This window comes from Chelonia mydas, chromosome 9 (assembly GCF_015237465.2).
Source record: "Chelonia mydas isolate rCheMyd1 chromosome 9, rCheMyd1.pri.v2, whole genome shotgun sequence".
NCBI lineage: Eukaryota > Metazoa > Chordata > Testudines > Cheloniidae > Chelonia > Chelonia mydas.
Window position 1 is genome coordinate 17913725 of NC_057855.1, and position 27343 is coordinate 17941067.

General features: G+C 39.8%; 2 protein-coding genes across 7 annotated transcripts in view; one reads left to right on the forward strand and one right to left on the reverse strand.

Moving 5' to 3' along the window:
* SERPINI1 (serpin family I member 1) overlaps positions 1–1162 on the reverse strand; it is a 78901-nt gene extending 77739 nt beyond the window's left edge. Inside the window, exon 1 of one of the 2 annotated variants that reach the window (XM_007055506.4) lies at positions 650–1162. The gene's annotated coding sequence lies outside the window, so the exon portion shown is untranslated. The remainder of the gene's footprint in view (positions 1–649) is intronic. The other variant, XM_043521866.1, reaches the window with a different exon arrangement.
* PDCD10 (programmed cell death 10) lies at positions 913–26953 on the forward strand. Of its 5 annotated transcripts, none has more exons than XM_027817877.3 (8): positions 913–1104; positions 8792–9005; positions 12655–12708; positions 19905–20022; positions 20896–21022; positions 23549–23627; positions 24148–24230; positions 26470–26953. In XM_027817877.3, exons 2-8 carry the CDS (start codon positions 8910–8912, stop codon positions 26549–26551), a joined length of 639 nt encoding a protein of 212 aa, XP_027673678.1. In that variant the 5' UTR covers positions 913–1104; positions 8792–8909; the 3' UTR covers positions 26552–26953. The 5 variants fall into 5 exon arrangements, with proteins under 5 accessions (XP_027673678.1, XP_007055569.1, XP_043377805.1 ...); XM_007055507.4 differs by having other exon boundaries at positions 915–1099; XM_043521870.1 differs by having other exon boundaries at positions 918–997.
* The last annotated feature ends 390 nt before the right edge of the window (positions 26954–27343 follow it).

The window sequence follows — 27343 nt, forward strand, 5'->3', positions numbered from 1 at the left end:
TTAAAACTGAAAGACTTGTAATTTATTTTTTTGAATTATTTTTCAGTTTTAAGAACTTCTTAAATCTTCAGAGGTCTCAATATTATTTCCTCCAGCAAAGCTAACACACCCTGAATTGCATCAACACACAGCAGATGTTGGACCCAGTTTACAGCGAGTCATTGACAAAGTCGTAAGGCAAGTACAACAAAGCCAGGACTCAGACTTACAAATCTATAACGGATGTGGAAATAGCCTCTGTCAAAACAAACACTGGGGCGTGGAGAGAAACAACATTTTAATAAAATAGAAGATTAAAAAAATGCAATGGGTGGGGAAAACATACCACTGCACTAGGTCACACCCACACCCAGATTCAGGGATTTATTTCACGGGGCTTGGGGCTCCACGAAACTGAGGGAGGTTTCTCAATAACTGAGAAGTGAGCTAGGTTTAAACGACTCACACGCATTGCAATATACAGATGTGCAGCAACAGTCAGAGGGAGACTTTCGAACGGATCCCAAACAACGACTGCCAAGTCCACTGACATGCAAACCTCTGCCATGCATGAAACAGGGCGGGGGGCAGCTACCAAATGATTTCCTAGGGCGGGGAGCCCCCCACGCACCCAGGCTGCCCGCACCGCGAGGTACCTGACGGCGCTTACCTCCCTTGGAGCGCTCCTGCAGCCGATGCGGACGCCCCCCCGCCGCAGCTCCGCTAGACTGGGGCTACTCCCGGGGCCGGAGCAGCCGCGAGCACAGAGACCGCCTTAGGAATCGTTTCTGAGGCGTCCGCCAACGCCGGCATACTCTCACGCCCGCCCCGCCCCTCTCGGGGCCACGCCCCTTCCTCCAGACCGACACTCCGATTGGGTTAGCTCTCCCCCCCGCTCCTCCTCCAACTCTTCACGCTCCGCCCCCTCGCATTGCCTGGCGGGAGTTGTAGTTGTTTGGAACGGCACTACAGGTCCCACGGGCCCATGCGGCTGCGGGCTGGTTCCGGACAACGCCTGGTGTGTGGTAACCGCAGGGGACGCTTCCTTCTCTGCAGGCACTTCCGGCGCGGTAGCGGAGCCCACTCAAGAGCGTTAAAGTCCCCGAGGAGGGTGGGGGAGGTAAGGTACGGAGCTGCGTGTGCTCCCTTTTCGGAGGGTGAGGAGGAAGCGCTCGGCTCCCACGGGCCGGGCAGGGCCACTAGTGTGTTTTCCTAGGGCCTGGTGATTCACTCGCGGCTACGCTGCGTTAGGGGCGTAGGACGCTTTGGAGAATCCGGGCCCCGGCTGAGGGCCTCGCTCAGAGGAGCTGTGGGTCTCCGGTGGGGCGGGGGCGGTATCTGAGGCCTGGCAGTTCGGGAGCCGCTGTGAGGGAGGGGCTGGTAATGCCCTAAGATGGGGAAGGGGTCTGGGATCCCAGGGGTGGGGGCGGGCATCTCCCCACCCCGGCTAACAGCAGCAGGCTGAGGGGGTCAGCCGGCGGCGGGCAGGTGTGCAGCCAGACCCGGGCCCGGAGGGGCTGCCCTTCGGCCCTGTCGCAAGGCTTCACCCCTGCCCGCCCTCTGCGTGCCGGAGGCCAAGGGGCTAGTGACTCTGTGTGGCTCTTTGCCCTCTCCCCACATTTTGAGACCTCTTTAAGGGGGCCCGATTTTCGGATTTATTAGTTTCTGAATGGCAAGTTGGGCACCCTCCCTCACTTGTGAAAATCTTGGCCTGGATGTGTATCTTCTGTGTCCTTGGCATGTAATATTTTAAAAAGGGGCTTTGGTTTGATTTACAAATGTAGGTTTTATAAAATATTTACAAACTCGAATGATGGGAGTCATTCATAACTTCCCTTTGCTAGTCTTTGTAACTCCAATCTTGCAGTAGTGTGCATGAGAAACAGAAAGTGAAATGGACCTATTTGTTATCCAAGTTGAATAAAATGCAAAAACTAAACAGTGTAAATGCTGATGTGTTTTTCCAGTTTAATAATTGAAGAGCAACTTAAGGAAAATTTAAAACACATAGTTTGTAACCTAGCTGTCCCTTTAAACAGTACATCTGACTGTCAAGGCTGGTTGACTTCCCTCCTCCAGCCTAACAGTATCAGGGCCAAGGCTCTGTTACGTCCCTATCCCAGGAAATAAGCTCACCTGAAGAAGAGCTGTGTGCAGCTTAAAAACTTGTGTCTCTCACCGGCAGAAGTTGGTCCAATAAAAGATATCGGAGGAGTAACTGTGTTAGTCTGTATCCACAAAAACAATGAGGAGTCTGGTGGCACCTTAAAGACTAACGAATTTATTTGGGCATAAGCATGGCACCTGAAGAAGTGGGTTATGCTCAAATAAATTTGTTAGTGTTTAAGGTGCCACCGGCCTCCTCTTTTCAATAAAAGATAACCACCTTGTCACAGCCTCACAATATCAATTTACTTGGTGGGTTGTGGTATCATTAAGGTTAGTTTTACATTCTGGTTTCTAAAATATATGCTACATTTTAATTTCTAGAAGCATCTGATTAAATCACAGGGATAGGAACAATAGCTTTATGTTCAAATTCCTGAGACTGCATAGGGGGAGAGAACTTGATAAAGAAACTGATGCGTGCTGTTACCTTCACCACGGTTATTGCTGTGGTTGCATTGCATCCATGCCGATAATTTGTTGCTTGACTAAATGGTGGTGGTGTAATCTTTACTAATTCTTTTAGGTTTTGTAATCATTTTAATTTGGCTAGGTACAAAAATTGGAGCCCAATTTAAGATGCCTTTCTTGTGTAAGTGATAGGTAGAGATATATTAAAAATGGGCTATATGTTTATCTGCCTTTTGAATGTCTGAGGTGCTAATCTCACATTGAAGTTCACTATTTCAAAATAATGTGTTGAGATGGGAGTGAATTGCAAAACTGATGAGATTCAAAACAGTTTTAATGAAGCTGACTGGTAGACTTTCATGTTTTCTGTAAATTTTTCCAGAGTAGCAGCCGTGTTAGTCTGTATCTGTAAAAAGAAAAGGAGTACTTGTGGCACCTTAGAGACTAACAAATTTATTAGAGCATAAGCTTTCGTAAGCTACAGCTCATAAAAGCTTATGCTCTAATAAATTTGTTGGCCTCTAAGGTGCCACAAGTATTCCTTTTCTTTTTTTTGTAAATTGTTCGCACAACTTCTTAAATGGTGGAACTCAGCCACATTCACAACAGTGAAGTGTACCTAATTTACAATATGCACTTGCATTTTTATCACAAGTAAACCCAATTATAATTATAATTGTCTATATGTTTTCTATATAAATATAACATTTATAGGTTATAAAATACCTGTTTTATTTTCTTTTTGTTGGTTTTGCCATACACATACAACTTTTTTTGGAATAGCTTATTGCCATACAGTTTCTCAAGTATAGCCTCTGCTTAGGTGGCTCTTTATTTTTGGAACGTTTTTTGGGCAAGCTCGTTTTGAAACTTTAATGGGGTATTATTTCACTTTCTGATAACATTTTTTAAGTACCCTGATAAATGAAACTGCTTGGTGTGTGAGGCAGGGGAGACCAGAATCTATACAAATGAGTGCATGTTCCTTTTTTATTGTATTTTTGCCCAGTTAGACTAGCAAAGTTTTAGTTACAGTGGTTTAACTTTTATTGATCTCATCATGTTTATAATGTAAATCAGTGGTCCAGTAAATGTAACAATATTTGCTCTACATAAACTAAATTTTCATTCTTTAAAAGAAAAGATCCTTCAAAAGTGAACTGATCATCAGTTTTGTCACAATTTTTCCTAAAATAAACAAACAAAAAATTGTTTAGTATAGTTGTTTATATTTTGGTTAATCATTTAGAAACTTAAATATAGTTAAGTTACTCATAAAGTTGGAACACGATTAAAACAAACCACATTTTACTATTTTTCATCAAATCACAAACATTGCCACCTGTCTTCACTTGGTGACTGGATTAAGCCCTTCCTGTTAGGAAGTTTCTGATTACTCTGCAGATAAAAATAGGTAAGAGCCAAACTGCCTGATTCCATGAATACAGGATAGGATCTAGTCAGAACAAATGCTAATTTTTTTTTGTATTGAGTTTAGGCCGGTTACAATTTGTTAGTCTTTAAGGTGCCACAAGAACTCCTTTTCTTTTTGCGAATACAGACTAACATGGCTGCTACTCTGAAACTAGGGATGTTGGGGGTTCATTGTTCTTCAACCTGGCCTTTTTTGAACCCTTATCTTTTTTCTATCTAGAGAAAGTGAGGAAGAACTTGCTGCAGATTAGCAGTGCTTCCCATAGTCAGGGTAGGATGGTGGCTTCTCTGAGGAAATTGTTATGCAGCCTCTGCTCAAGAAACCAACACTTGACACTGGGAATCTGCTAAATTATTGTCTGATGTCTAATCTTCCATTTTTGGAAAATATTATAGGGAAGGTTGTGCGGAGACCATTCTGAGTACCTAGATACCTCAGATGATCTTGACCTGAGACTGTACTGGTGATATCGGGAGACCTCTTGCTGGTGATAGATGAAGATTTATCTGCATGCTGATTAATACGTGCTGCTTTTTGATATAGTTGATCATGAAGAGTTGATGGGATATAGCCTCATTTTTTCTTCATTTTTCTAAAAAGTGATGTCAGGCAACTGCTTTTCCATACCCCAGAGTGCTGTCAGGTAGAATTCCACAGGGTTCTAACCTATCTTCCCACTTGGGAAGATTATTGAGGCGGTGTATGATATGTGGTGTTTTTAGTACGCTAATGACATACAGCTCGAAACTTCCGCTGCTTAGCCTAATGTTTGGAGCATGGATGGAAATAAGCTGCTGAAGTTCAATCAGGGTAAGACAAAGGCAATGCTGGTAATTTGAGGGAAGCAGCCAGAAGACAATTAAAAATTATCATGTCTCTCTTATTGAGGATTGGTATATTCTGTTTGTAGATCTTGCAAACTGGAGTTGATGGTAACAGTGTCTAGGAAGACATTTCCCCCCCTTTTTTGCTTAGTTATGAGATGGACCATTTTGTTTGGATATGGACCTTGCTACTGCAATCCATGCCTTTGTCCCTTTAAGGTTATAGAGATGCACTGTACGCTGTCAAGTGGCAGGATGCAGCAATCTGCAACTTAAGTGGTGTACCTTGTATGGGACACATGACATCAGTGCTTCGTGATATGCACTGAATTCTTGGTTTTCAGGTGGAGTTTAAGGTGTTGGTTTAGTGCTTGCGTTGAAGCTCTTCTGTATAAAGGAGTGGGAGCTGGGACAGACATTTTTTTATGAGGGGCTCAGCATTGGAGCATGCCTTTTTTCCCCCCTTCCCTTTAAGCCTGCAGTCTGAATAACCTGATTTTGTTAATCTTCAAGGTATGCTGTAATGCCTCTCTAATTATCCAGGATTTTGGGGTGGGAGCAGCACAATAAAGGCAGCTTTTTGCAATGGTATTGTTAGGACTCGGTTTTTATTGTAGTAGTAGGCTATTTTCCTGGTTTTGGAGTAAGGATAACCTGCTGATTTTACTTCTGACTTGACTGTATGTTTAATTTTTGGCAAATTCACCTACGGATTAGAATAGGTATGTTTGTATAGATGTCTGTGTGCTTATATAAGTGAGCTGTAGCTCACGAAAGCTTATGCTCAAATAAATTTGTTAGTCTCTAAGGTGCCACAAGTACTCCTTTTCTTTTTATGTATAATAAGACTATATAGACTATATTGCCACCGGGGAGGCAATGTTCTAAGTTTTTTGTAAATTCAAATAAAGAACCTGAACTCTGTTGGAAATCTAGAATTTCCATGAGCTTCATGGTAGCTATGCTTATAACTGAAGTGGGTTCCCAAGGTGTGCCAGAGATTTCGCATCGTACCTCATTTCCATTATTATGAGCCATAGACCACTACTACCACCACGCATACTAAATGCATTGTCTTGTGAATCCTCTACCACAGGGGTTCTGAAACTTCATTGCACTGTGACCCACTTCTGGGGTCATGTAGTAATTTCTGTTATCGGGACCAATGCCTGAGCCTGTCCAAGCCCCTGGGTGGGGGAGCCAAAGTCAAAGGGAGGCCTGTAACCCCAGCTGCACTGCTCAGGGCGGAAGCCCTCAGACTTCGGCTTTGGCCCTGGGCCCCAGCAAGTCTAAGCCAGCCCTGGCAACCCCATTAAAACCCAGTCTGGGGTCCTGACCCACAGTTTGAGAACTGCTGCTCTACCATACTGGTTCAGAGATACAGCATTCCTTCAGCCCACCTTCCTGCTGTGATCCATACATGATAACATTACATCTTATTTTTCGTATATAGTTGAGTCAATACACTTCCTCCTCTACCACCATGTTATGAGCTGGAGGGCCAACTTTAGCTAAACTCCTTGGAGCAGAGAGAATATCCTATGTTTTTGCAGTGCCAGGTGTGCACTTAGCTCTCTAATTATCTTAGCCAGAATAGGAAGTCTGAACATCTCTACCCTAGGTTTTGTACTGGCTGTCATTACCATTCTAAATACTTATCCTTTTAGGTTGGCATAGGTAGTCCCTAAGTGACTTCTTAGATTCTTTGGCTGTTTGGGTAATAGGAAGCTCTACTTGGGGTAGGTTTTTATTTTATTTTAGGGAGACGGGGATTATTTGTTTAAATGTAATTGTGGAAAAGCTGAAAAAGCAAAAGCTTCTATCAAGAAAGTCTTGCAGCATATCCTGAATATGGTCACTGTCTGGGTTAGTCTAATATGCTCTGGAAGTTTATTCCTCAGCTAAATCCCCTCAACTGGGAGTGCCTTATCTCCTGTTCACCTGCTTGATTCTGTGCTTTGTGATCTGCATTGTAGCAGAGTAATGCGGCTGTCTTGGTTGTTCATGAACACAGAGATAGTCTCTACTGTAGCTGAGATCTGCTCCATTAACAACTTTAAAAGTTAGAATCAAGTCCTTGAACTAGCAGCAGAAGCAGATTGAGTCAGTGGAGGGACTGGAATACAGGCTTGAATGCACACTGGTTTAATCCTTGGAGGAGGCAGACATCTGGAGTCTTTGTACTGTTTTCACATTCAGCCTCTGGAAAATGCACTGAATGTATCCTGTTCATCCTCTACATATGTGTTGAGAGTCCCTTTCTTTAGATTTAACCGAGGTCCTCCTTTACTCCATACACTCTATATGTATTGGCTACACGGCACAGACTACACTTAAGCCTGAGCATGCGTTCTACATGCAAAAAAGCCAGTGATGAGCTGGTTTGAATGCAGACTGCTTGTCAACCTTCCTTGTATTTCAGGCAGTGTACAGCCAGCTTGTGCTTGCCGTTTCCCTCAGATCAGTCACTAAGGCCTCCTCTACACTACAAAGTTTTGTTGCCCACAGCTGTGTTGGTCAGGGGTGTGAAAAAAACCTCATCTCCTAGCCAACACAGTTATATTGGCAAAACCCCTGGTGTAGAGACAGCTATGCTGACAGAAGAGATTCAATACCTTTTAAGATGATATCCCTCCTAAAAATAATAGTTATTTAATATAAAATGTTGCATGATCCTGCATTGACAAGATTTTATAACACAAAAGTAAGGCATGCAAAGTTAGGTGATAAAGGAGGTATGCAACTATTCTGTAATGAATAGCATTTGTGTTCTGTAGCATTCAGTAGTCAAGCTTTCCCGTTGGAATATTAAGATATATATACAGCTTCGAAAACTTTGTTATATCAACACCATATTCTACAACTGATAACATGCAGCCCAAATTAACTTTAAAATGGGGTTATCATGGTTGATAGAAACCAGAACATGAGACAAAGGGGCAGATGAGTAAGAAAAATGGACTGATCTGTTGACCAATAATAAGACAGTTAAGTCCCTTATTAAATTCTATATTTAAAAAACCCTTAATATTACAGGTTTGATGTTTGAATAAAACACCCTTTCACAGATAAATCCTCAAGTTGGAGTAATATGGTACAGGTATTTACCACTGTCATGCGGTTTTCTCATGAACCAGATAATGTAGAGGTATGAGTATTTCCCTTTCAATACAGTGCTCAATGCAGATCTCTTCAAGTTAGATGGGTTGGATAGGGTGGAGAACTTCTAAGTACCAGATTCAGTTACTGGAACAACTATTTTCCATTGAGCTAACATAGTTGCTGACGCACCCTGAGTAGGAACAAGACATAAGATTTCTGTTTGTTTAAAGGCAAGATGTGATATCGAGAACTGAGCTAGCAGGAAAAAAGCCTGCAGTGATGATTGATTGTATCTTGTAATGAGTGATTATTAGGATTATATTGAAGAAAATGAAACTAGATACATAAGTGTATAGATAAAAATTTGATTGTATGTTTGTATTTCTGTTTATAGTAATTGTGCATCTGTAAATATATATTGCCATTTCAGGTCTATAGTACATATCACTTTAAAAGTGTGCATTTTATATATGTGAATTATATCGTCTTTAGAAATCTTACGTTTCTGCTCACTAGTGGTGGTGAGAGCTTCCAGTGTGAATCCTATAAGGAAAGAATCAATTCATTCTCCTTTTCCGTACTTTTTTCAAGAAAAGTTGTGTATAACAACTTGAGATAGAGCTGTAGCCTTTCCAGTAGTGCCTTGCTTGTCAAAACAAATTCTTGCATGGCTACAGTGACTTAAAATTTTGGAACTTCATTAAGTAGAAATCCCATTCACTGAAGGATTCTTTTCTTGTGAACGTAATGTGTTTTTTCTCTAATTATCATGCGGTACTACATCTGCTACTTGAAACCTTTTGTAGGAACGTTTCATCTGAAAATTGTGGCAGTAGTTCAGTGTTTATAATATGTATTTTCTCCTCCCTCCCAGGGCAATTTATTTTTCAAGTCCTTTAAGTATTCTTGCCCGACGAGGAAAAAGAAGAAACACTTCAGTGAATGAGGAGTCTTTGCTTTTATAGCATTTTTCTTGAGAAGTGGATCTTTGAATGAGGATGACAATGGAAGAGATGAAGAATGAAGCAGAGACCACTTCTATGGTTTCCATGCCACTCTATGCTGTTATGTATCCTGTTTTTAATGAGGTAAGCTGTTTTCTCCTGTTCATAGTGTAATACTCTGTTCTGACATGGAGGTACCTGAAACCAAAAGGCAAGTGGCACACTAATTAATACATGCTGTTCGCCTTGATATGGAAGGATGTCCTACCAAGCCCTCAAGTCCAACATCTACCATACATTTTTTTTGTATTTCTTCATCCTCCTTATCCTTGAAAGCCATCAGCAACCTTTAACATAATCTTCAACAATTTAAGTTTTTTCTTTTTTGCCCCGATCTTTTCCTTAACTCTGGTTTTGCAGAGAGGAGGACCTTGAGAGAGATATGTCAGGCTGCAAGTATAAAAAACGTGAACTTAAAGTAGCAGTATATTTCTCCCCTCCCCCTCCAATTTTAGAAGTGAGAAAAGAGTAGAATGCAGCCTGTCTCTGTAAAGTAAGGCCTATTTTAGAGAATACTGTTCCATTGGGAAAATTATTTCAATGCCCCAGTTTGTGACTTGGGAAGTAAAGATGGGATTTAACAGTAAAATATAATTTTAAAGTAAAAGAAAATGATCTCCTGGTGCTAGAAATCTATGCATTTTGTGGTACTCGAAGCAAAGCTGAACACCTAAATGGTTTGATTACTGTTTATAAAGTTAGATTTTTTGCTATGTTTAAGTGGTGGGAACCTGAAACAGATAGTGGTAATCAGTTTCATTACTGATCACTGTAGTGCATCGCTGATCTTTTAATCAGAGTACAATTTTAAAACTGTGTGTAAAATGGTTGATGAACAGATCCTTTCCTGTAAGATCAGATTAGAAACAGCAGGTAATTCATGGGTCACTTCAATTGTTTCATATTCAAGACGTGCCGTAAGATCACTGTATTGACAGCAAAGGTTATCTGCAAATGTTATATAGGTGGGAAATTTAAATCTGAATACAGGGCTAATCCAGAAATGTGGTAAAATGACTGCTGAATTATCAAAGTTGGACATACTTTCTAGTCCATCAGTAACTAGGCAGGGTATTAAACAGCAACTATTAAAGTTAAAAACATTTAACTTCTGTAGAACCAGAAAAATTCCATTCAAGAGTACTAAAGGAATTGGCGTAGGAGCTCTTTGAACAATTAATGTCGATTTTTAATGGATCTTGGATCATTAACTTTATTCCAGTTCTCTATAATTTCCCTAAAGTCATAACGATATTTTAAAAGGTTAAATGGCATTCCTGGGTTACTAGGCCAGTTAGGAAGACATTGATCCCTGGCAGAATCATAGGCTGATATGGGACAATCAGTAAAGAAATAAAGGGTAGTAGCATAAATAATGCCAATCCACATGGTTTATGGAAAAGAGGTCTTGTTGGATAAACTTCGTATTTATTGATGTGATCACAAATGTGGTTGATAATGTACTTTCCCTTCTTTGACTTAGTTCCATGTGGTATTCTGTTTTTTTTTCTTTAAGAAAAAAAAGCACCATTCAAAATTAGTGGAGCCCAAATTCAATAGACTGAAAATTGGTTGACTGCTAGATCACAAAAAATAACTACATGGGGAATTGTCATCTCAGGGGGTATGGTGTTTCTAGTGGAGTCCTGCAGTGGTCTGTTTTGAATTATTACTAATTACTAATTAATATCTTTATCGATGATCTAGAAGAAAAGATAAAATCATTACTGGTGAAATTTTCAGGTGACACAAAAATTGGAGAGAGAAATGAGATAGAAACAGATCAGTTATATGGACTGACCTGGATCACTTGGAAAGATGGGCCTATTTGAACATTTGTTTTAATACATCCCAATGCAAGGTCATACATCTAAGAACATAGGTCTTACAGGATGGGAGACTATCCTGGAATGTAGCCACACTGAAAAGAACTTAGTGGTCATGGTAGACGACAGTTGAATGAGTTCCCAGTGTGATACTATAGCTAAGAGGATGAACGTGATCCTTGAAGGCTTAACGAGGGGCATAGCAAGTAGAAATAGGGATGTGATATAACCTCTGTACATGCTATTAGTGTGACTTGCTGGAATACTGTGTCCAGTTCTGGAGTCCACACTTGAAAAAGGATGTCGAAAAATTGGGAAGGGTTCAGAAGAAAGCTACAAGGAAGATTTGAGAGCTCAAAAACATGCCTTATAATGAGGCTTAATATGTTCAGCCTTCTTAATTTATCCAAGGTTATGAAGTGACGTGAACAAGGTCTATAAATACCTACAGAAGAAGAGATCCATTAGTAGAGGAAGCCCTTTAAACTAGCAGAAACAGGCATGATGAGATCCAATGGTTGGACTCTGAAGCTAGATATATTCAAACTAAAAATAAGAAGCACATTTTTAACTTCAAGGCTAATTAATTTTTTGTAACAATTTACCTAGGGAATGCGATGGATTCTCCATCACTTGAAGTCTTAAATCAAAATTGGATATCTTTTTAAGGTATGCTGTAGCTCAAACAGAAGATACAAGTGTGATGCAGAAGCTATTGGGTGAATTCTTTGGGACTGTCTTATGTAGGAGGTCAGACAAGATTATCATAATGCTCCCTGTTGGCCTCAAAATCTGTGAAAGCAGATGATGTTGCAACAATTAAACTGGCTAAAATGTAAAACTGGTGAGCATATGTATTGGTCCTGTGACTCTCTGATCTGAATTAATGGTAAGGCTTATCTTGTTGAGGGAATAATGATCCCGGGAGAATGTTAACACTGGCAGAAATAAATATAGACAACACGCATGCACAAATTGAAACTTAGAAAAAAACAACAAAAAACTTGTTACTGGCATGAGTAATTTGAGTTTAATTCTTTTTTGCTGCCTCTTAAAGTTCTAGTTTGAATAAGATGAAAAGGACTAACATTTTCCTTGGCATAGTTTACCCTAGAAGATTAAGTATTATGCATATTCCTGCTACTGCATGATACACTTAGTAGTCTTCATGCCTATGCTGAATTTTGTCAATCCTTTGTGATAATTGTTCACAATTCAAAATGAATTTTTACACTCTGCAAGTTCCTAAGACAGCAATATGTGCTAATACTTAATTTTAGTTAAATAACAATATGCAACCCAGTTTTACTGATATGATGTATCCCATTATCTTCCCAGTATGGACCAGATTCAGCTTAGGTGATGTCCTTGAGGTTGGCAGGGAACTTGCTTTATACAAAGTGAATATTTTATTTTTATAAAGGCCCAATTAAAACATTTTAAAACATAATTTAAATCTAAAATGTAACTTTCTATATTGTAAGATTAATGTTAGTTCTGAGTTGTGACATCTGTTCCCCAATCTGGACCATGTTTCTTCCTGCAAATACTGGAAATAGTTTAGACTCGTTCATGGGGCTCTGGGTTTTGGTCAACCTCCTTCTGTCTTTGGGTCAAATTCTCTGACTTCAGGAGCACACAGTGGAGAATCAACACTCCTGCCTTATCTATGAGCATTACAGTTTTTAAAGCTTATTTTGGGACAACAGTGAGCAAAATCTTCCCTTCTTAGTGGTCGGATTTCCAAGTCTCTGTCCCTCAACTGAGACCACCAACTGCGTGCTTCTTGTTTGTTCTGTCCTTCCCCATTATGGCAGAGAAGGCCAAACAGAGGCTCAGAGGTAACTACTGACTTTTCCTGATTTGATGAACTTCATGTTACTAATGATTCTAAACTTTCATTGCAGCTAGAGCGAGTAAACCTATCTGCAGCTCAGACCCTGAGAGCAGCTTTTATTAAGGTGAGAAACTAATAAAGAAAGATTAAAAGTTGTCTCACTCAAAAACGCTATAAATAAAGGTTTGAAGCACAGTTTAAAATGTGTTTTCAGCTTTATTGCTCTATTTTCCCTTTGTGCCATCTTCTTTTAGAAACAATATTTGGTAAGAATCAAATGGCCTACAAGGAGAGTACCCAGCTTCCACTTCTTTGGAAAGACTAATGGATTGGTCTCTTTCAAACTTGTATGATTGGTTTTAAAAGTTTGTGCTATTCTGTACTGGACTGATGGGGGAGATGGAGTTATTTTGTGTCATTGCTAAATGTACTTATATTAAGCACCTTTGATATTAAAATAAACCTTAGTAGAGGATACTTACAAAAATCATCATTAGTATAGACTTACTGACAACTGCTACTTCACATTAAATGTACAGTAGGAGATGGGAGGATTGTAGGTTCTGAACACTGCTCATTGCTTGAGACAGACAAACTCTATCTCCAGTAAATCATTTCAGTGGAAATTCTGCAAGGATCCTCTTGAGTTTTCATTCTACTGTGTATGTGATTCTCTTCTGTCCCCAGCCTCCTTCTCTTCCTCCTCCCCCACCATGGCAGGAGGTAAACTGGCTTTAGGCTAGTTAATTTTACTGCTTTTATAGATTATACAGATGAAATCTTGCCTGGAATTAAGATGGGAAAATAATGCTGAAACGTAAAACAAATTTCTTCTGCAGTAGATGTGAGATTCTGTGCTGTGCCTCTAAGGGTATGTCTGCACTACACACTAAGCCTGGGCTCTCACTCAAGCCCCACTTCTGCCCACACCCAAATCAGTCTAACCTGGGTCAGCAAGCACTCGTGATCAGAGTCCTAGAAACCTGCTAGGGCAGAGGTGGGCAAACTTTTTGGCCTGAGGGCCACATCTGGGTATGGAAATTGTATGGTGGGCCATGAATGCTCACAAAATTGGGAATGAGGGCTCCGACTGGGAGTGCGGGCTCTGGGGTGGGGCCAGAAATTAGGAGTTCAGGGTGCTGGAGAGGGCTAAGGGCTGGGGTAGGGGGGTTGGGGTGCGGGAGGGTGTGAGGGCTCTGTCTGGAGGTGTGGGCTCTGGGATGGGCCAGGGATGAAGGGTTTGGGGCTGAGGCAGGGGGCTGGAGTGTGAGAGGGGGTACGGGTTCTGGGCTGGGGGCACGGATCCAAGGTGGGGCCAGAAATGAGGGGTTCATGTGCAGGAAGAGGGTCCGGACTGGGAAGTGTGAGGATGGGGGCTCTGGGCTGGGGCTGAGGGGTTCAGAGTTTGGAAGGGGGTTCTGGGCTGGGGCAGGCGGTTGAGGTGTGTTTTGGGGTGGTGAAGGCTCCAGCTGGGGGTGCGGGATCTGCGGTGGGGCTGGGGATGAGGGGTTTGGGGTGCAGGAGAGCGCTCCGGGCTCGGAGTGAGGGGTTTGGAGGGTGGGAGGGGGATCATGGCTGGGGAAGGGGGTTGGGGCAAGGGAGGAGGTCAGGGGTGCAAGCTCCGGGTGGCGCTTGCCGCTACTTCCGGGAGCTGCTTGAGGTATGTCCCCCCTCTGCCTCCTATGCGGAGGCAAGGCGCCAGCCAGGCAGCTCTGTGCGCTGCCCTATCCACAGGTACCGCCCCTGCAGGCTCCCATTGGCCGTGCTTCCCTGCCAATGGGAGCTGCAGAGCCGATGCTTAGGGCGGGGGCAGCATGTGGAACCCCCTGGCTGCCCCATGCATAGGAGCTGGAGTGGGGACGTGCTGCTGCTTCCAGGAGCTGCGTGGAGCCATGGCATGTGTGAAGCGGGGCAAGCCCGCGACCCTGCTCCCTGGCTGGAGCACCAGAGTGGGGCAAGCCCCCGACCCTGCCCCCTAGCAGGAGCTCAAAGACCAGATTAAAAGGTCTGATAGGCCAGGTTTGGGCCGTAATTTGCCTCCTCTGTGCTAGGGGATGGGTCAGAACCAAGCCTTGTCATTTTTACACTGTGGCTTAGGTCACAGGTCTGTGTAGTGCAATATGGATGTGTTAGCAAGGCTGAGAGACCTGGGTCCAGCAATTGTAAAGCCAAGTTTACAGTGCAGTGTGGACTCTCAAGCATGGTCATGGAAATACTGAGTCCACAAGCCCATATCCCACAGATCCAGGTTTAGTGTACATTATACACATAACTTAAGAGGTTTAGCACAAACTCTCAGCCCAGGGAGTAACTTTCAGGTGGGTACATAGGTCGCTTAATCTGGACTGTTCTGGTGGGTGCAGAGAGCTCTGACTGAGTTACAGAAGCTTCCCTGGAGCTGCCCAGGAGCTTGCAGAGTAAAAATATGCAGCCTAATTTTACTGATTTGAAGTATCCCATTGTTCTCCTAGTTCAGACTGGATTCAAAGTTGAGGTGATGTCCTTTGGAGGTAATTTTATGGCTCTCTTCTGCTGTTGCTGTGCTGCCATAATCTTCTCCTAGCTGTATATGGGACTTTGAGGGCCTTTTAACACCACTCCAATCCGTTTACATGGCATGAAGGGGTTTGAGCATGAATGAGATTTTCACTCGGACTCTGTGGTTCTTTACAAATTAAATCTTGAGATGTTCTCTTCATGCTTCCACAAAAATAGAGAATATCCATGCAAATTTGTATTTTTTTTCGACCAAAAACTGATGTGACATTGTAGACTAATACTCAGTGTTCCATGCTGATTGACAAAAGATAATGACACAACCACAGGAAATTGTCTCTAGGAAAGGAAAGCGGGGAAAAGTAGGGAATGGGATTGTCCTTGGTCAGGTAAGAATTATGTATTTAAGAGTAGCTTTGGCCCGTCTACCTTTCCTCAGATATAAACAGAAAAAGTTCTTTAGATTTCTTTTCATTAGCTGCACAAAATTCTATACAGGAGGCAAAGAAACAACAATCCAAAGATCCACTGAACAGAAATACAGAAAGATCGTTGACTTTTTTCATTATGCTTCTGTAATATGAAAGCTAGGTGTATCTTTTAAAATCAACTGTAGTGTAAATTTTTATCATATATTGACAATAAATATTTAGTTTAAAATGTTTATTGCATCTCCATAAAAATACAGTTTAATGTAGGAGTATGTACTATAATCTACTTCAACTTCTTAAAATTCATTCCCTTCTTGAAATTCCAACTCTGCAGTTGGGCTTGGTCTTAAATGCATTAATCAAACTATTAATACACAAGCATAATTAAATTTGATAGAATCGGGGGCACATTTCCTTAGCTAGCTTCTGCAAACGAGGTGTTAGAGCCTTCTGAACATAGATTAAGATTCAGTTACTGGTGTCATCGTATCGTGCTGAAATATAAGAGGAACTGTTGGTGAGTCAGATCACTTGCATCTCAAGCACCTGGTGCCTATGTAGATTATAAATAGTACTTGATATCTGCTCTAAAACACTGATATCTAGTGCCCTGAAGACTAATTTTCATCAACGAGACAACTTTTATTGCAGTACAGTTTTCATTGTTGCCTTGATTTGACTTAATTGAAGTTAAGCTGCTCTCTCACTGGGTCTGTAGATGTATTTTTGGAATGACATTCTGGAATTTCCTGATTAAACAAGTATGTATATGGAGAGGGAAAATTGCAGTGATTATAGTGGAGGTATTGAAGTACAAACTCTTCTGGGCAGGGCCTTGCTGTGCTTTCTGTAAAGAACTATATGTTTATGATAAATAAAACTATGGCAATAAGCAGTCAGATTGATTTGTGTGCGGACAGAAGAGGGTCTTGAGACACAGCCTGGGTTCAGCGTGCAGTGTAGACATGCCTTAGAGCAGGGGCAGGAAAACTTTCTGGCCTGAGGGCCACGTCAGGTTTCTAAAATTGTATGGAGGGCCGGTTAGGGGAGGCTGTTTCTCCCCAAACAGCCAGGCGTGGCCCGACCCCTCCCCCCCCCCCCCCCACACTTCTTGCCCCCTGATGGCCCCCCGCCCCGTGACTCCTACCCCATCAACCGCTCCCTGTCCCCTGCTGCCCCATCCACCCCCCCCGCCCCATTCCTGACTGCACCCCCGGAGACCCTTGCCCCATCCAACCCCCTGTTCCCCGCCTTCTGACCACCACCCCAAACTCCCTTGCCCTCTATCCAAGCCCCCCTGCCCCCTTACCACACAGCACAGAGCACCGGTGGCTGCGGCATTACAGCCGTGTTGCCCAGAGCACCAGGTCGGTCCGCAGCTCTGCAACTGTGCTACCCGGCTGCCCAGAGCATTGCACCGGTGGCGCAGCGCACTGAGGCTGCAGGGGTGGGGGCTAGCCTCCTGGGCCAGGAGCTCTGGGGCCGGGCAGGAGGGTCCCGCGGGCCGTAGTTCGCCCACCTCTGCCTTAGAGGCACAGAACATTGCTTCGATACCATTGCTATTGCTTGTTAGCAGCAAATATATCATGAAAGTATTACCTCAAAAAATACAATTAAATAGTGAAATACTTCACTTGATACAGGGCTTACAATGTGCTCTGCTATACAGAATGCTGTTGGCCATCCCTTGTCATTGGCAATAATTTAAAAGATATACTGTGGAAGTAATAGCATTTGATAAGTCTCTGTATATACTGACTATCTTGAGAAATCTAATTCATATGCTCTGAAGAGTCCATTCTATGAAGGATTTTCACTTCAGAGTCTTAGCTTTTTAATGTGAGACTGGTAGTTCACTAGCTTTTACAGTTCTCTGAGCCTGTGGGTAGCAGTAGCAGGGTAGAGCATGAGCGAGGTACTCTGTGGAGTATAAAGCTGCCCTCCAAATGTTCCAATCAGTTTCTTCTTAACTGTGGTTGGAGGAGGAGCTCCTTACAGGACACTGGCCTCGAGCTGATCATTTTTCCAGCTCTTCATGGGATCCCAACAATGTCTTATTTGCTCTCCACCTGCAGTAACCCTGACTTTCAGTCAGGTCTGATGGTGTTTGTATTTTTGAAGTCTTTTCATCACTGGCATTTTTTTGGCATTCTAACATACATTTTTTTTCTTTTGGTCAGAGCCTCAGCACTACTTCAGCGTTCTCTACTAAACGTACAATGCTCCAGTGTCAGCATTGTTCTCTGTCTATCCACACTTGAGTCTAGATGCTCTGGCATCAGATTTGTTAGGCACCTCAACACCTTCCATCTCAATGCCTTGTTCTATACATGTCTCAGCACTTTTTCTGTATATATTGGTTCAGTGTTTTCCTCAATGCCCTAAGAGGCACAGCATACTGGTGCTTCTTTTTTCTTTATTTTAAGTAAAGCCTCTGAGAAAGGAAGATGATCATGGGTTCCAACCTTGTCAATGCATGACCGACCAATGTCAGAAAGCTAGCGACCATGTTTTTGTTCTGACTTCCTCTACGTCAACCCTGATGAGTAGGAGGGCCACATATGTCTTTAGATGTCATGTAAAACACTGAAGAAATGGGGGAAGTACCTTCAGGCTGTCTTTGAGGCATTCCCTGGGAGACTACTGTGAGTCCAGTACTGAGGCTGGTCCAGAATGCTTTGAAGAGTAAAATCTTCAAAGCTAAAGCCCATCAGCCAAGCCTATTAAGTACTGAGATTCAATGCCAGCACTGCCAATGTTGATGCAGACTTGGCTTCATCTTGTAAACCTACTAGGGTAGCTTCAATACCAAAGTGCTCCATCTCCTCACCAGCAAGCCTGAGGATTACAACTGCACACAAGGGTCCCCAAAAAACAAAACAAAAAAAAAACCCTTAAGATGTAAGAGTGAAAGTCTTGCAAGATGATGGATTCAGAGAAACAGAATTACAGATAAATAATCCCCGTGTTCCCGTCTAAAAGCTTTCCAGGTATTCTTTCTTGAGTTCTAATTAAATGCAAGCTGGTATATGGGTACAAAGCTGTGAACTCTGATACTGGAATGGAGTTTTGGACAGGCACAGAAGTTTTCACTGACTGTCAGTGCAGTACAGTGCAACATGTTGTTGTGAGACTCAAAACATGACCTGACTGGAATAAAATAAGACAGTAGAGATATACTATCCATGTAATTCAAAAACTAAGAAGAAGAAGTCATCAGTGAAGGTGGATGGAAAAATTGGTAGATGATGAAAAAATTAAATCCAAATGTATGACAGTTGACTTGTATAATAAAATAGTACGTCTAGGCTGCTGGTGAGAGAACTGAGTTCAAAATAAAACTGATAATTTAACAGTATATGGAAAACTTTTGTTGATTACATGGATAAATATAGAATTAACATCTTATGCTTACAACAACAGTTCAGTGTAAAAACATCTCTAAAATTTGTTTTATTTCACCTTTTTAGGGGGTTCTGCTTTGTGTGTACTTTGTTTCTTTGGATCGTGTTATTGTAAGATGTTTGAATATTATGTGGTAATGATTTTGAAAACATGTTAAACAAAAATATAAATCCAAAATAAATCTTACAAAATTTCACCCTCCTACATGTTTTATTAGACCCAAGGGATAATAACGTTTTTGTGTTTAGTGCAATTAAATGAATATTTACATTTAAGGATTATTGAGTTTAAATAATAAAATCTCTTTATAAAGGGAATGTATTGTAATAGTAGTTGGTAGGGACTAAAGTAAACACGAGTAGTGGAAAATAATTTTTAAGACGAGAAGGCGCAATAGTCATGTATGAAGCCAGTTATTGGATTATGCAGATCTGTTGTAACACCTGCAGAGAGTGTCCTCTTCTGTTACTGACACTCCATTAGAAGAAACACTGAAGCATTTGAAAAGCTATGAAAAAGTAATACTAGTGATATGTGAGAGTTATGATATGAGGACAAGTTGAAAATCACAATATCTGTGTAACCTGAAAAAAATACAGTTGAGAGGAATTAAACAGAAATATACAAAATGTCTTCTTGCTTTCTATGTCAATATAATTTTAATGTTTTCAATTTTTATTCAGAGGGTAAAACCAGGTAAAGGGAGAGTGTGAGATACCCGTAAATGCTTTTCATGGAAATGGGTGAAATTACTTATTGGGAAAATTCCTGATGCAAAAACACTTCAGTAGTTCAAGACACATTGATGCGATTGTGGAAAAAATGCTTTACAAAGTGGTCTGCTATTATGAGCCTATTCAACTTCTCTAGTCCCTAATAATTTGATCTTGTATGTACAATCTGTTGTCCCATTGAAATTTAGCTTTATGCTTTAAAATGTCACTCAAGTCCTAAATATTTCTTAATCAAAATATTCTTTATAATATAGGCTGAAAAAGAAAATCCAGGTCTCACACAAGACATCATTATGAAAATTCTGGAGAAAAAAAGTGTAGAAGTGAACTTTACAGAGTCTCTTCTGCGTATGGCTGCAGATGACGTAGAAGGTATTTATCTCTGGGAATGGGAGGTGGGAATTGCATTTAAACCCATGTTCTCTGATATTGATGGGTGTAAGCCTACTTTTTTATGCGGTTTTTCAGAGACAAATGTTACATTAAATCTGAAAATTAGCATAGAAAATCTGTCAGTTTTCTTTTTTGGGACAGGTTTCATCTTAGCATTGGAAGTACAGGTTAATCCTGTTCTTGCTGTAATGAATCCCCTATAATAGTGAGCATTTTTTTTTTTTACAAATCCCGTTGCAATATAGGAAAAACCATATTATAATGAGCACTTGTGGTGGTATGGGTATTTTATTGGGCATAGGAATTTAACTTACATATTTATTATACTCTGTAATTCTAAAAGCATAATTAACCTTGCAGTGAAAATGATAAATTATTAGAACGCACAGTGCATGTTATTCACTCACTATAGCATGAAATCTGCCTTTTCCACAAGTTAGGAGGCAAAATGTTCTTTCTAATATGGTGGTGTTTTTTCCCCGATAGAACCAAGAATTCACTGTAAGAGGGTTTCACTCCATTTGGTAAACTTCTTTCATACTGTATTGGATTAGCACAATGCAGTCATTCCATTCTGTGGATCTTCCGTGGATTTTGTTTTTTGTAAATTACATTAAAATAATGAATGTTCTGGGTTTTTTGGATTGAGTGGATAAAATCAAGTAAAGGCACTTATAACAGACTATGCTTCTATTGATATAGAAATCCATTGCACATGCATAATGCTGGTCTGTGTACCTCTTTTAAAATACTGCTTTGAAGTACTGATGGAACTTTATGAATAGCAATATCCACAGTGTCACTAAAAATATACTTGAGGGTCTTTTCTTGTAATTTTGTTTTGCCTATCAGAGTATATGATTGAAAGGCCAGAGCCAGAATTCCAAGACCTAAATGAAAAGGCACGAGCACTTAAACAGATTCTCAGTAAGATTCCTGATGAGATCAATGATCGAGTGAGATTTCTTCAGACAATCAAGTAAGTGCTGCATTCTGTATTTATCTGCAGAATAAAGCTGGAAGCCTTGACTTGGATATTAAGATATTACTATATGTGCTTTAGTGATGTAATGTGGTGCTTTCAGTGCTCCTTGAGCTTTTGGCAGAACTGTGGTCCTCTGGAGGACCGGACCAGCGTGTTCAGAGATGCTGTACATTGCATCTTTGTGTAGCATGTGGAAGAAGCACTGGGGCATTAAGATGTTTTGTACTACTTTTGCTTGTGCTGCACTTGTTTTGGGCTAAATAGGACATTGGTTGCAGTTTGACTTTTCATGATCATAGAAACTAATCTTGCTTATATATTAAAAAGTAGTTTTGTTGTAATGTGTGATAAATACCTTTACAATATTTCACTTACACATAGAGACTGTGTGTCATAGTAATAAAATATAAATCACAGTATGAATAAATATAGGACAGGATTGATTATGTAGGTAGTTTATAATTGCATGAAACTAACTAACTTATCCACACAACCGATGAGTGACTTGCCTAAGACCATAAAACAAATCAATGTCATGGTAGTAACACTGTTACTGTCTATGAAATATAATAATACTAATAATAATGCTATATGTGCTAACAGTTGTTAACTTAGCACAAGATGCAGCTTATTTGAAAATGGTTGAATCTATAGTTACATGCTTATGCTCAAATAAATTTGTTAGTTTCTAAGGTGCCACAAGTACTCCTCGTTCTTTTTGCTCATACAAACTAACACGGCTACCACTCTGAAACCTAGAATTACATGGTTAGCCTAATTTGATGATATAATGCTATTTAATTTGTACACTTTATATTTTGATTACTTGCTTTTGTCTTTTTTATGGGGATTTTGAATGCACAGATGGGGCAATACTGACTGAGAGATTTTAGAGGGGTTTGTGTAATACATAATGTATAAATCTTAGAACTCAATTTTATTGGTTTTGAGGCTATCCATACATGTTATAATATCTTGTATCCAGGTCAACGTACTTTTGTATCTAAATGTCAAGAGTTTATCTTCCCTGCCACCAACACAACTTACTAAAATATGTGTGTATGTAATGGATACAGATGGATGAAGGGGTAAATTTTCTTAATGCTGATTGGCTTATACATGCCTATGTTTGTACTGCTATTTTTAAGTCCTTTTGTACAGTACTGACTGAAAACTCCTGGCTTTATAAACAGCACTGGCTTACTATATTGGTTAACTATTCTCGATTTCTATTTCCATTGCATATGTGGGTTTGATTTGTTTTTCTCAAGTCGTTGTCTTACAGTGTGGCAGTCTTCACTTTTAGAGCTTGACATTTCAATAGAAGGGTTGAGGCAGTGCCTTTGCTTTTTATAAAAGGGGGTGGGGTGAAGGAAGATATGTTCATGTCCCAATAATACAGAAAGCTTGGGTTTGCTTGAAATTCACAAGCTAAGGGGAACAGTTATATAACTGAAAACCGCTAATGTTAAACATGAAACAAAAAGGGTCAGACAAAGATGTCATTTCTATGCGAAAACTTAATCTTGATTAGTTGGGCTACTTTCAATGAACTTTGGATTCACTGTTCTGGACTGATACAGTGATACAAAGTGTCAGCAATTTCTCAAGCAGGAAATAGCCTGTAGCACTTTACCAGAAGAGTACCTAGATCTCTGCTTTCTGCTCAGTGACTAGGAAATGGGATTATAAACATCCTGAAATGCAATTTTTAATTTTGGTAAGATAGTAAAATTGCATATAGAGTGTAATTTTTGACATTTTATATAATGGTGTTTATAAAACTGTGCACACTGTTGTACAGTTTTGATATAAAGAAAGTGGCACAACACAGTAACTACTCTCTTCTGACCACTCTTAGTACAATAAGAGAGATGCTAGCTGGTCTTGTTTCAAATTGATTTTAAATCTTGCAAAACTAGATACTGTTGTACACATTAGTCCTATGTGTGGGTTAGTGGCATCAAATTGCTTTCAAAGGGACTGGATGTGAACATTTTCTGCCAGGCAGTTTAATTTTTTTTGGTGTGATTGGGCAAGATACAAGGAATCCCAAACTGTTTTGAGCCCCTTGGTACCCTAAATGTAAGGCACATAATGGATGATTTTTTTCATATTTGGAACAGACATTAAGGATCTAATTCTGCTATTAGATCCACACACGCAACTACCCCTTAAGTTGCTAGGAGCTGTGTGCCTTCAGTATGCGCGCAGTTTGGTTCTTACTGTTAAACAAGTGAGTACAGTATATAGTATTGTTTAACATAGGTTTCCATATTATTGGGCAGATGCTAGCTCTCAGAGTCTAAGGAGCACGTTAAACTTAATTTGGATTTAAGTACTATATAAGCTGATTAGTTCTTTGCATTTGGTCTTCCTGCATCATATCTATATTATTTCTATAAAATTCTTTAGAAGTAAGTATCAAATATGATTTTTTTTTTCCTGAAAGTGATTAAAATTCAGCATTAAATTAGGCTAATTTAAAATGTTATAATCATCTTTTTTTAAATCAAATAGGGACATTGCCAGTGCAATAAAGGAACTTCTTGACACAGTAAATAATGTCTTCAAGAAATATCAATACCAGAACCGGAGGGTACGTGAATTAAGATTTGCATGTAGTATTGTATTATTACTACTAAACATAAATATGAAAGATCTTCCCTTCTTATAGTGTAAGGGTGAGTGGTGGAATTTAGCTAGTCATTGACAAGTCAGAAGGAAGTGTAAATGAAAAGAAAAGATAGAGCAGTATAACCAACTCAAATCTGTCACTAAGGTCATATACTTTTTTCTATTTATTTCTTCCAGTATGCATGGGTTTTTAATATGTATAGATGTGTCAGTGTTGTATCATTTTAAAAATATTGTATTAAAGTATAAATGTTTCATTTTCTGGAAACGTCTGACAAGAAACTTAGAAATTCCATTATTACTTACCTTTTCATTTCAAAATCTTTTGAATTCCTGGATCTGCATGTCTTTAATTCACTCTTTTTTTGGTTTTGCTCCCTAGTCCTTTGTAGCTTGTTACTGATGAGTTACTATAAGTATGTTGTTCTGTAAAGGTATTGAATGAGATTTTTTTATTTAATTGTGGATTTGTATATTTTTAGGCACTTGAGCACCAAAAGAAAGAGTTTGTAAAATACTCCAAAAGTTTCAGTGATACTCTGAAAACCTATTTTAAAGATGGAAAGTAAGTATGCTTTTGAATGCAGCTTCACAACAACAAATGTGTGTTTTCCCTTTTATGTGGTGTTAAATTACTTGGCCTCATATGGCCCTGGCATTTGTCTATCTTCATTTCTCAGTGTGTCTGTAAAGGGAGAATAAACCCATGAATACTTAAAAATCAACACAAAGTAATCAGGTGTGTAATTTTGAATATTGTGATTCACTTTCTATAGTATATGTAGCTATGAGAACAGGACAATAGTAAGGTAAGCCAACTAAAAATCTGCACAGATATTTAATGTCTATAACTAGTGGTTTGTGAATGGCAGTTTGAATATAGATGTCTACATTTTTTATGTGTCTTCTAATTTTTCATCTATTAAAAAAAGGCAGTTCATTAAGGTTCATGTCTTTTTGTGTTTTGGAATCCACTTGTGCCATGGTATTTCACTGTCACTTACTGTTATGAAGAAGATCTGATTTCATAGTCCAATACATGTCTTGGAGGCAGGCGGAATCTTCAGCCAACTGGTATTGCTTGTCTGTCTCCATGCAGGAGAGCCACCTTTCATTTTCCATTCTGTTGTGTCAAAGTCAACAAAGGCTGAGAGCATTGTGGAGACATTGCACCATTATATGAGGGAAATTGTCCTCAAACTACCAGTGATCTCCTCCCCTGCTCCCTTTGAAATCAATGGTAGAACTGCCACGAGGATGCAGGACCCTGATAGTTTACATTTAGAAAATTTCCTTCATACCACAATATCTCCAAGTACTTTTCAGATAATATAAGCACCAGTTAGATGTAGTCTGCAGACGAATAGGAGAAGAGAAGAAATTTTGGTCAAGGACATAGCAGCAAATTTGTACTGTTGGTTAGATCTTATAGAGATAGGGATGTGCTTGGCCAATACTTCTCTCATTACACACATTCACGCAAGTGAATGGAATCTTTAGTATTCATGCAGAGTCCACAATATGTTTTTTGCTAGAGCTGAAAGATTATATCTGAGGTGAACTGTGTGGTGTTTCAACTACCTTTGGAGGAAGGGGAGAATCAATCTTGGTATTCCATTGTGTTTTCAGGGAATCTTTGTATTTGAACTAACTGACAATGTGGGGGAATCCTGTCCCCAGCCTGAAGATGGTGACTGCAGTGCAGGGCCTTGAAGTTTCAGGGTTAAAAGTGTAGTTCTGAGTAGTACAGTTCTTAAGTCTGTACTAGGAATATAAAGAACACCAACAAACTGGAGAAATAGCAAGCTTCCTATAATAATCAGACATCAGTCAGGAGTTATAAATAAGATTTTATTCAACTTTGAAAGGGTCTTCTAGTATAGGAATATGCCATAATATGCATGGTAAAATATATTTGAAAGTAACAGGCTTACGCAAGTGATAGAAGGCAAAATTAGCAGGGGAAACTAGAAACCTGGACTAATGATGATTAACAAAAGCTATCAGACCAAACACAAAAACACATTAATAATTTACACTTCTGTAGTGCCTTTCATCTGATAATCTTAAAGCATGGAAGAGCCAGTGCTAGGATTTGGAGAGTCTGAAAAATACTGCATGAGATCCCATCTGAGACTTGAATTACTGACTATGTTGGGATACAAGAAGTGATATAACCTGCATAAAACTGGCCGTGGCCCGAAGCAAGACTTTTTAAAAGGCACGAGAAAAAAGTGCAACAATAATGCAAACAAAATGACAGCAGTCTGACAATTATGGATTAGGGAGGTGAAAAATCCCATCTGTGTTGACCTCATTCTTGGTCTTTTTTAAGTTAAAGATGACTAAACAATGCGGAAGCAACACAGTATAGTTGCCCTGTTATATGGGGATGAGGGAGAAAATGGCAAACATCAACTCCTGTTAACTTCAGCTGGACTTGTAAGTGCTCACTACTTCTGAAAATAAGACCTTTAATGTCCACTTGTCTCTAGCTAGCTTTGGGTTTTTTAACTAAATTTTCAGGAGCCAAAAATATTGAAGATCCTACCATCAGTTGCTAGTATTCTTTGCATGGGTAAGGCATGCAAGACTTTGATATCTAGTCATCAGCTGTAAATTGAATGGAGGCTGCTATGCTGCAAAACATCTGAATGTGCTTCACTGTGATGTTTTGCTGAGCCAGGATGCATGTAGTTGTCCAGATTTGGTACTAAAATTTATTGCATAAAGTATTTCTAAAGCAGTCCATATTTGTCTGAAACCGTTCTTGGTGTTGAAATATGTTTCTTTTCTTACAACAGGGCAATAAATGTGTTCGTAAGTGCCAACCGACTAATTCATCAAACCAACTTGATACTCCAAACCTTCAAAACTGTGGCCTGAAAACTGTATATGTTGCGAGTTGTACTTTTCAATGGTGGATAGGATACCTTTATATGTAAATTTTAAAGTTTTGACTGTATAAATTATCAATCCCTCCTGAAGGGACCTAATGCAGGATTTCGAATGGGATTATTGCCATCTTACACCATATTTTTGTAAAACATTGTAGCTTAATCATAATCTCACGATGAAGATTTTGCATCACTTTGCTATTATCATTCTTTTCAGAATTATAAGCCAAAAGAATTTACGCCTTAATGTGTCATTATGTAACATTCCTTATAAGAATTGTAAATATTTGGTGTTCTATTTCTGACATTTTAACTTGAAAGCGAAAAACTGCAAGACTATGTATTTAACAATATTGGTGGCAAATATTCAATAAATAGTTTACATCTGTTAGTTTGTCTGTTTGTATGTGAACAAAAAATGTGTAACCTGTTTCCCTATAATTTAAGAATATGTACTAGATGTAAGAAGTAAAAGAAAATTATGTGGGTGTTTTAGGTCAATGGCATTTTAAATCACAACATTAAAAAAGGGAGCTTTCCTGTTTTCCATTTAAATCTGAGAGCAAACTTTTTTGAAATGTATGATCAATTGTTAAACTTTGAGTAAGATACTAAGCTACACGTCTATTATTCAATCATAAAGACAAAACAAAGCACCCCAAAGTAGCCATTTTGTTTTTAAAAATAAAGATAGATTAAAGGCAAGGCAAGGTACACAGGTAATTTGTCAAATCTGGTTTTAAATCTAAAATAAAGCTAACATATGTGACAGGCAACCTAG

Coding starts and splice junctions, on each gene's coding strand:
- PDCD10 (XM_027817877.3), top strand. CDS start 8,910: ATGAGGATGACAATGGAAGAGATGAAGAATGAAGCAGAGACCACTTCT. Junction 9,006..12,654: donor TGTATCCTGTTTTTAATGAG/GTAAGCTGTTTT, acceptor CTTTCATTGCAG/CTAGAGCGAGTAAACCTATC. Junction 23,628..24,147: donor ATCAATACCAGAACCGGAGG/GTACGTGAATTA, acceptor GTATATTTTTAG/GCACTTGAGCACCAAAAGAA.